Source organism: Apis dorsata, unplaced genomic scaffold (assembly GCF_000469605.1).
Source record: "Apis dorsata unplaced genomic scaffold, Apis dorsata 1.3 scaffold_517, whole genome shotgun sequence".
Classification (NCBI taxonomy): Eukaryota; Metazoa; Arthropoda; class Insecta; order Hymenoptera; family Apidae; genus Apis; species Apis dorsata.
This window is the reverse complement of record NW_006263742.1, coordinates 374,144-384,113: the sequence shown is the minus strand read 5'-3', so window position 1 is coordinate 384,113 and position 9,970 is coordinate 374,144. Positions and strand designations below refer to the sequence as shown.

The following is a 9,970-nucleotide window of genomic DNA, read 5'->3' as shown; positions in this document are numbered from 1 at the left end:
TTTTAAAAATATACATACTAAAAAATATATAAACTTATATATATTTATAAACATATAGAAATGAATATAGAAAAGCTAGTTTATATATAAAAAACTAAATAATATAATAAAACTCTTGAAACATATAAAAAACTAATTAATATAAAATATATATATAATATATATAATCAATACAACATAGGAAAAATAATTTATATATAAAAATATATATAAAACATATAAGTACTTACATAAATTTCAAAATTTATTTTCATTTTTATTATTATTCTTCTTTATAATATTATATATCCCTGCTTAAACAATTTTTAATTTAATACTTACGTACTTGTGTTCTCTCCTTTGATCCAAAACTTTTAGAATTAATTTAATCGATAAGTTAGACAATGATTGAAAAATTTTGATCAGCGCCATCTCGCGTTTGAATCATTAAAACTCCGATTTGTTATTAATATAACAGAATGTATAAGGAGATATTTGAAGTTATAGATAAGGAAAACAATATTATGAAAAAGATAGAAAGTCCATTATTTTGAGCACATCACATAAAAAATTCATTAATTATACATTTTTTACTAAAAATTTTTAAACTATTATTTTGAAATTAAAATTTCAGAAAAATTTTTTGTATCAATTTTAACGAAATTATTTTCAATGAATTAATTATTAAAAAAATATTTATTAATGTATCATATAGGAACTGACATTAATATGTCAATAAGTTTTTAATAAGAAGAGAAAAATAGGATGAAGGATAACAAAAGAGAAAAAAAAAAGAATAATATAAGAGATGAAGATGACAAAAAAGCCATAATAAATGACAAGAAAAAAAATGACAAACAAAGATAATAAGAATGAAAGTAGAAAGAAGGAATAAACTGATAAAACAGAATAAACATAATAAAGAAATTAGAAAAATTGAAGAAAAAGAGAATGATAAAACAAGAAAGGAAAGAGGAATTGATAAAAGAAAAAGGAAGAGAAATTGATAAAGGAGAGTAGGAAGAGGAATTGATAAAGGAGAATAGGAAGAAAAATTGATAAAGAAAGAAGAAATAGGAGAATAAAAGAGGGATAAAATATTTTTTGATAATAACTCATGAATAAAAGCATAACGAAAGTTTTTGCGAAGAAAAATGTTGCCTGAAATTATCTCAGGAATTAACTGGAATTCTTATACTTTTGAACTTTCTGTATAGAAAATAATTTATAAAAATATGCATAATATATAAAATATAAAAAATCCTTGCGGTATATAGAATAATTAATTTATACATAAAATATATTTTCAATTATATAGAATATACTTTTATATAAAAATTTGATCAAATAGTAAATACATATAAAATATATTACTTGTATTTTTAATTATTACAATAAACAAAAATGACAATAAAAATTTTTAAGATATTAAAACTGTTATTTGGATATATAAATTTTGCATTGCAAATATACGTAAGAGAAAATAATAGTAAAAGACCAGGAATAAAATAAAAATTTATTATAATGCCATCTATTGAGTATCAAAGACATCTCTTCACGATGGATAAGATAGAGTAAAAATTGAGCATTATTGTTATTTTTTTCTTTTTTTCATTATTTCCTTTATCTATACTTTTAGCATATGATCGCAGATATAATACAGAATAACAATCGAATAAACTTTCATCATTTTTTTTTTAAAACTATATTTGAATTTTTAATATAAAAAATATAAATATTATATTCTCGATTTTAGAATATGTCAAGGTCATATAAAATTATCATTCCATCACTAATTGTTTATAATCCTTTAAATATAATATAAATATAATCATATATAAAATAGTATATTCTATACATTTAGAAAATATTTTATAACAAAATATTAATTAATTATTTCTTATTCATAATTTTATATTGAATTTTTTTCATTTCAACTTTATCTTCAAAACATTATCAAAATATGAAAATTTGTTCATCTTAACCTTATATCTTCAAAACATGAAACAAAAAAATTAAATGTTAAATCTTTTCTGTATCGTATTTAAAAAATCTTTTATTTAAAAAATTTTATAAAAAAATTTTCTATAAAATGAAGTATTTATTTTATAATTTATTTATGAATTCATTATTACATATTATTGCTTTGCTATCTTTGTGATACTAAATATGTTTCCAAAAAAAAATCAAAAAAATATGAAATAAAAATATAAAAAGAAAAATAAATTGTCACAAAAAATATAAAAATTACAAATTATAAAAGCAAAAAAAGTACAATTTTAGATAAAGATTATCATTTCCAAAAAAAAAAAAATTATCATTTTCAAAACAAACTAATTTATACAATTCTTATATTTTAATTATATGTGAAAAATTAAAAATTAAGAAAAATGATTGATTGCATATTTTACAAGCTATATAACTTATTATTTATTTTTGCGATATATATATATATATACGACTTAAATTTTATATTTGTATTTAATTATTTAGCTATATAAAATTAAAAATAGGAAAAATTCATATGTAGAATTCATACTATAATTCACATGTAAAATATACATATAAATATTATATTATATAAATATTTGTTCATTATAATAAATCATTTTATTTTTTTTAATCTAATATTTTGATTTGATACAACTTATTTACATATATATTAATAAATATTAAAAATTCTAACAAATATAAAACTATTATTTTTTTATGTATATTAATTTAAATTAATTAAATACATTCTAAACATATGAGAAAAATTTTATAATGTAACCTAATCTTACTAGAATTTAATATACCTAACCTTTAATATAATATGATTTGCACATGTTCCACAACGTGGCGCTGTAATATACTTTGTTATTTAACATATTTAACTACTATCCAGTATTATTTCAAATAAAGCAATTAAAATGCAATAAAAATAATAAAAATTTAACATAAAAAAAACTTTTAATTACAGAAATATATCTATCGACATCAAAAATTGTTCACAGTAATGATAAAATTATATTAGGAATGGCGCCAAGGTGTCGCCATTTTCATAAAACTTTACCAAGCAGTAAATCGAGAAGGCTGAGGGGAGGAACAATTCCTCAAAGTGAGTGTGTGCATCCGAAAATTGTTGGAAAAATTGCTAAAAAGCAAGAATAATGTATTGGTCGTAAGTATATCTTCCTTCAATGTTATTTTCAATTAACTTGAATCGCTTTTGGGCACAAAACACGGGGCCTATGGCATGGGACTTCCGTTTAATGAACAGGAACAGGAAGTTCCTCACAATCTGAAATGGCAAAATAAAAACATCCTGTACTGAAGAAAATTTTGAAAAATATACAGCTACATTTCTGAACAAGTAGGCAAAAACGAATAAATCGTGTTAATTCTATTGAATTAAATTTTAAATTTTAATTTTGCGACCTACTTTCGATCCCGGTACTTCAAGGTCGAACAACACTGACGAATTACTGAGTGAAAAGTGGAATGGTCACAGCTAGCCCTTTTTATTTTTAAACAAGTCCCAATGATATCAATTATTATGGATCATTTGATTTTAGTGTGCATCAAAAAGAAGGGGATTGAGTTGAATATACAAAAATGCAAGCTGAAAGTATTTGCACTAATGATATTGAGGGTCTGGACTCAGACACCCTTATTCCTGTATGTACAATTTTTTTATGATTGTATTTTATATTTCATTCTTCAGATACATTGATTTATCTATAGATATTTTATAGGTTGAAATTCTTTCCTGTGATGTATCTCATCGAGCACGTTCTCAAGATGCCTTATCAATAGTGGAATTAGGAAAGCAATTACTTTTTAGTGCAAAATTTGGAGACACTGATACTGTTCGTGATCTAATGTGCAGAGGAGCACCATTTACTACAGATTGGGTATATATTTTTATTATAATCAACAATTTTATTTATATTTATTTATAATATCATTAATAATAATATTATCATTTAATAGTTGGGTACAAGCGCATTACATTTTGCTGCACAAAATAATCATACAGAAACTGCAGAAGTTTTACTTAGAGCAGGAATTTCAAGAGATGCAAGAACAAAAGTGGATAGAACACCTTTACATATGGCTGCATATGAAGGTCACCATCAGATGACACAATTACTTCTTAATTATGGTGCAGATGTTGATAGTAGAGATATGGTAATTAAAATAAAATTAATATAAATAAATTTTATCTATAATATAAATAATTATATAATTTTATCTTATAATATAAATAATATAAAAAAAATTAATTACAGTTAAAAATGACACCTTTACATTGGGCAGTAGAAAGGGAACATGTAGAAGTAATGCATGTTTTATTAGAACATGGCGCAGATGCAAATGCAACTAGTAAATTTGACAAGACGCCTATTAGTCTTGCATTAGAACATGATAGACTAGATTTGGTAGACATATTGCAACAAGAAAGAGAAATTGTAGGTATTAGAGCACATCAACAAAATCAAGCAAATTCAGCAGAACTTGAAGTAGCAACCCATAATTTAATACAATTAGAAGCTGAAAGAGAAGAACAACAAAAATTTGAACTTCCACAACAAGAATCACAGCCAAGAAGAAAAGTTACACAAGGTGCATTATTTTATATTTGAATCATTAATTTTTTAATTTTTATATTAAAAACTGATTTATCATTATCTTTTATTAAATATTCAGTGCAAATGGGAAAAAAACCACGAATGATCTTTCAACAAATTCATGTTGGAACAAATGTTGATGTTGAACGAGAAAAAGAAATAGAAAGTGTAGATGAAATAACTGATGTGAATAATATTAATACTACTAAAAAGCGTAAAGATATTACAGCTATTGGAGGAGTAAACAAACAATTTAGATTATTAGAAGCACATGGAATCACAATGATACCTGTAGATAATGAATCATCTATTGTTGAAAATGCTATGGAAAGTGGAAGAACTGTCGTTTTAACCGGTACAAAATATTTTAATAAAATATATATTTTGCTGTTTATATTTATCGATATCGGTTATTTATTTATTTTACAGAGGCAGGTAAACTTGCCCTAAACTTAACAAGAAATTCTTCAATAGGAATGAAACGACTTCATGTTGCTGGGAAAAAAGGGACTCCTAGAAAAGTGATAGCAATTAGAGCAGATCAAATTTTAAGTCAAAATACACCTACTCTTACATCCAGAGGACCTAATATATTGAAAAGATCTTCTGTAGATAATAAAGCTGGAAAATTGTTCATTTCTTCTATTTCTACTACGACGCCTGTATCAACACTTACACAATCTAAAAACATAATATCTTCATCAGAGGTATAAAATCAAACATGAATTAAAAATATTAAAATTAATGCATGTTTTTTATTTTTAATATATTAATATTTAATGATTTTAACAGAATAAAATTATTAATTCTCCTGCAAAAATGACAGAACCAATAATTTTACAATTAGACGATGATATAGAAGAAATTACTGAAGATGATGCAACACATAATAATGAACCAGTTATGGATATTGCTCTATTGAATAGACAATTAGCAGAAGCACGAAGACAAGCAGCTGAATATCGTAAGCGGCTTCAAAAAAAAGAAGAAGAGGCTGAAATATATAAACAACAACTTAAAAATATCACAGCGCAAAGAGTATCTAAGTGATTTTATATGAATATACATTTTAATGAATTAAGCTTCATTTTTCAAACAGCCCTGCTTTTTCTACAAAAAAGAATTTTCTTCAGCTTTTCAGCTTTGTAAAAGAGCTCAATATTTAAAAAATTGTACTTTATTTTAATATTTTCTTTCATCATTATCTCATCTCAAAGCATTATAATGGTATTTATGCGAGCTTTTCATTACTAACTGCTTACTTATGTATAGATTATTTTACGAATCTACAAAATTCATTAACTGCATATTATTAATACTCTTGATTTATATCAGAAAAATTGAGTTATTTGTTTAACAGGGCATAATTCTATATTTAATGTATGTATGCTTTCTAAAAATTGCATACAGTGTGTATCTGTGAGTGCATATGTGCGACTGATTTATGCAATAAACAAATATTTTTTAAAAATAAATGTAGATATATATAAAATATTAATTTGCTTTCCACATAATCTTTCACATAAAAAATTGATAGTTATTATTATTTTCAAAATAATCTTTTATGTTAATTAAATTAACATAATTAAATTAAAAATTTATATTAATAAAATAGAGATATTTATTATTTCAATTATTTTTATTATATAAAATACAAGTAAATATTTTTTTTATTTTTGAAATGAAATAATTTTTCTTTTTAAGCAATATCAAAAAAAGAAAATAATATAAAAATTAAATAATAAATAATATAGAAAAATGCGTGTTTTTACATTATATATGATCTATTTTGTATATAGTGAATTTTTATATATATTGTAAAATTGCATAATAATTACAAAATGATTATATTATAATGTCGTTAAAACTGTGAAAAATATGAAAAATAATTAGACGATTTCTATAAAAATTAAAAATTTATATAGAATAAAATTTGAAATAATGGATATTTCTTAATATTTATATTTTCTAAAATAAAGAATTAATAACGTTTAATAAACAGAAATGTTTATCATATATGTTGCTTGAATATACAAATCAGAGTAATATAGTAGAGTTCAAAAGTGTAATTTGATTTATTGATTAAATATATTAAATTTTTATAATTTAAATGAAAGTAATTATTTTTTAAATGAACAATTTGTTAGAAATATAAAATGTGGAAAGCAGATAACTTAAAAAAATTAATTTTTAATTATAAAATAAAGTTTATGCATTATTTTGATAACTATTGTTGTCACTTTGTATATTTTCATATAAATAAGATTTCATTCCAAGTATTTTCTTAATAATTTCTAACAAGATAAAACATTCAGTTTAAATATGATTCAAAATTATAATAACATTTTTTTATCCAACAATCAGCATGGTGCTATATATTTAAATAAAATTCAAAATAATTAAAATTTCTAATTTAAGAAATAGCAAATAGAATATTATAAATAAGCGACAAAAAGAATATAATGTACAGCAGACAGAAAGAAAGTAGTTCACTCAGGTACAAATAATAGAGTGTATAATATATAAAAGAGAATTAATAAGTGTCAAATATTATTAAACCCAACAAATTAATAATAATATTAAGATTTTTTTTAATAATATATGTTGTAAATATAAACGTTTATACATAAATAAACACAAAATGTTTTACACAATAATGATAATAGAAATTGTTAATTCAAAACTTTCATTTCAAAATAAACATTTTATATTTCATGAGTTATTTATATTGTTTTGCCATTTAATGCTAAATATAATGTAAAAATGATTTTATAAAATGTAACAATTTTTTTTAACAATGTGAGAAATATTAAAATTATGCTATATATAATTTTTTAAATATATTAAATTTTTATTCCTTAAGTGAAAATAATTATTTTTTATGAACAATTCGTTAGAAACATTTTAAAAATATATTTAAAACAATTAAATTATTTAAAATATGAATATGTATATATGATAAAGTTAAAAAATTATTAATAAAAGTTTTATTATAATTTCTTTAAAAAAGAAATATGCAATCGATAATCTTGTGAAAATGTCTCCCGCGCTATCGATTTGAAAACACTTGTGGCAGCACTGTCTATCGCTAAGTTTCATATTTTAAAAACTTTGCTTATCGATCAGTTCGATGGATTTCCGTTTCATCTCATGTGAAAGAAACGAAACTATTATTCGAAATATTATTTTATTATAAAGCATAAACAGAACTTAGGAAATTCTAACATTTATTTTTAAGATAATGTGATATCAACAAAGAATCTTGTCTCTCTACACTGCATATAGATATACATTGTTCGTGTTTCTAGCTCTTGCGATCGATCGCAGCAGTCGCACAATCTCAGCCTGCTGTGAAACGTCGGCGTGTTTACTGTGTTTAATGTGTAGTACTATAGAAGGCCATGTAAAGAGTACATAACAGTGCGAGAATTTAAATGAAATAGAATATACTTTCGTGTTTATTAAATCGCGTTCGTTTTAATAATTTATTACATTAATAAGTATCTGCAGAAAAAGTAAAATTAGAAAACAATATTCGTTTTCTTTGTTTAATTCTGATCGATTGAATCGTTACTCCCGCTACTCGAAATTATAGGAAACTACGCAGAACTACGTCATTGAGCGACAGCGTTGTTCGAAAAAACCTTGAAGTGTGCGTTTGACATTCTATTGTAAACTTTTCGCGCTCTTTCGATATAATTGAATTTCAAAGATACATCAAACAAATTTGATGTATAAATTGATGATTTATATAAATGGAAATGTAATTCAATATGATATGATAGAAAAAATATGATAAAAAATGAAATATAAAATAGTTCGATTAAAAGTCTCGTAAAAACGGCTTAAAGCTTACAAATCTCAAGTACCGTATTACACGACAGGTTGAGAACCCTCCAAATGTTTCGTAGCCCAGACCCAAAGGCGATGTCCAGTGCGCCGCGCTATAAAGAAGGAGACTGTTTTCGTTGTCATTGTGGTGGTTATTATTTCTGCGTTACCGCCATATTCTGTGATTTGACAGTAACGATTCTCTCTAATAGAGCAGCGAGGTACGAATAACGTGTTCGGGAAAGGCAATATCCCACGATTACGTGCATCGTTATTATTGCGCCCGAAGGTGCGCGCGCGCGCGCGCGCGTGCACATACTACATCTCATATATTCTCGAGAGGCGCAACGATCTTCGCCTATGTATCGGTGTGTTTGTGGTAAGCATCGTGATATGTGGAAAAGTGTAAAGTGAACGAAAGAGAGGAGGCGCGTCAGAAAGTATCCATTTTCTTCAATGTCTAAACAATACGAAAACAAAGTGGAAGTTTAAACAACAACATAGTACGTGTTTTTTTCTCTTGCTTGCTTTTCTCTGTCTATCTTTCTCACTTGTCTCTTGGACGCGTGTGTTCGTTTGTGGTTTTGATGCGGGTGTGAATAGCAGGTAGAACATCAAGGTAACGAAAATACCGAAGCGGGAAGCAGCGTCGAATGTTTTAAACATTAATTTTTTTATTATTTTTAACTACATTAAGCTTTTTTATAAACGAATTGTAACACAGCGGTGGCAATTGAAAATAATTGTACGAGAATGCAATACGAGTTGTTAGGTCGCCTAGCGTAGTATATCGCCTAGCGGCGACGGGCCCAGAGAGAAGCGGCGGAAAAATGGCGTCCGATAACGAAGCCTCTTGCGCGAGTGACCCAAATTTCGCGGTGATTTGTTCATTTCTCGAGTGCTTCGGCAAGTCCTGTGGCATTGTTTATCCTGATATCGCACACCTTCAAGAAATGCTCGAAAACACACAAGAAGGTAAGTAAAGCTGCGTGTATACGTGTATGTGTAGGAAAGAGAGAGAGAATGATTGACCCGCCCCCGCGAGGCCAAAAATCTCGCGTGTGCTATTAGTTATTTTTTGCATTTTTATATATTTCTGTTCATAAATTTTGTTATTTAATGTTTTCATTAATTTCTAAATTATTTTAAAATAATAACTTATCTAAATAAATATAATAACAGATTTATAATTGTTTTCATCCCCTTTTTTCATTGGAATTCAACACATCATTTTTACAGATCTTTGTTTTTTATTTGTTTTGCTTTATATAGCAACAGTTAATAATAACAAAAGCTATCAAATAATTAATAATGATTAACAATCATTTATATGGAATTCATTATTTCATTAAAATAATACTTGATTATTGACAGCTTATTTCAATTTACTATTCACTGTTGTTATTTTCTCATGTGCTGCCACCTCCCTTGTTGTCAACGTCGCGTCGGTTACACGTGATTACAAGTTATGAATCGCGCGTCAAATTAATGATTCAGAAATATGTTTTAATAACTTAACATTTTATGATAAAAGTAATTTAAAAATT

The 9,970-nt window shown here is 25.0% G+C and overlaps 3 protein-coding genes across 8 annotated transcripts in view; 2 read left to right on the top strand and 1 right to left on the bottom strand.

Annotated features, from left to right (window-relative positions):
- Positions 1-3,166, bottom strand: part of LOC102675139 (sialin) — a 29,310-nt gene extending 26,144 nt beyond the window's left edge. Inside the window, exon 1 of the mRNA XM_031512812.1 lies at positions 3,035-3,166. The gene's annotated coding sequence lies outside the window, so the exon portion shown is untranslated. The remainder of the gene's footprint in view (positions 1-3,034) is intronic.
- LOC102671455 (GA-binding protein subunit beta-1) lies at positions 2,818-6,067 on the top strand. Of its 4 annotated transcripts, none has more exons than XM_031512811.1 (8): positions 2,818-3,142; positions 3,537-3,639; positions 3,717-3,875; positions 3,955-4,152; positions 4,254-4,587; positions 4,672-4,947; positions 5,067-5,299; positions 5,385-6,067. In XM_031512811.1, the coding sequence occupies exons 2-8, from the start codon at positions 3,577-3,579 to the stop codon at positions 5,640-5,642; spliced, it is 1,521 nt and encodes a 506-aa protein (XP_031368671.1). In that variant the 5' UTR covers positions 2,818-3,142; positions 3,537-3,576; the 3' UTR covers positions 5,643-6,067. The 4 variants fall into 4 exon arrangements, with proteins under 4 accessions (XP_031368671.1, XP_006620565.1, XP_006620566.1 ...); XM_006620502.2 differs by having other exon boundaries at positions 5,022-5,299; XM_006620503.2 differs by having other exon boundaries at positions 3,018-3,334; positions 5,022-5,299.
- A 2,883-nt stretch (positions 6,068-8,950) lies between these two features.
- The window catches only part of LOC102671329, a 14,349-nt gene continuing 13,329 nt past the window's right edge, over positions 8,951-9,970 (top strand). For all 3 annotated transcript variants that reach the window (XM_031512808.1, XM_031512807.1, XM_006620499.2), the window contains exon 1: positions 8,951-9,398. In XM_031512808.1, the coding sequence (XP_031368668.1) occupies positions 9,254-9,398 (145 nt within the window). In that variant the 5' untranslated portion in view covers positions 8,951-9,253. The remainder of the gene's footprint in view (positions 9,399-9,970) is intronic.

Bases quoted from the DNA above. Each gene is read 5' to 3' on its own strand.
- LOC102671455 (XM_006620502.2), top strand. From the start codon at position 3,577: ATGCAAGCTGAAAGTATTTGCACTAATGATATTGAGGGTCTGGACTCA. The intron at 3,640-3,716 runs GTATGTACAATT...GATATTTTATAG, and splicing joins ACTCAGACACCCTTATTCCT to GTTGAAATTCTTTCCTGTGA. The intron at 4,153-4,253 runs GTAATTAAAATA...AATTAATTACAG, and splicing joins ATGTTGATAGTAGAGATATG to TTAAAAATGACACCTTTACA.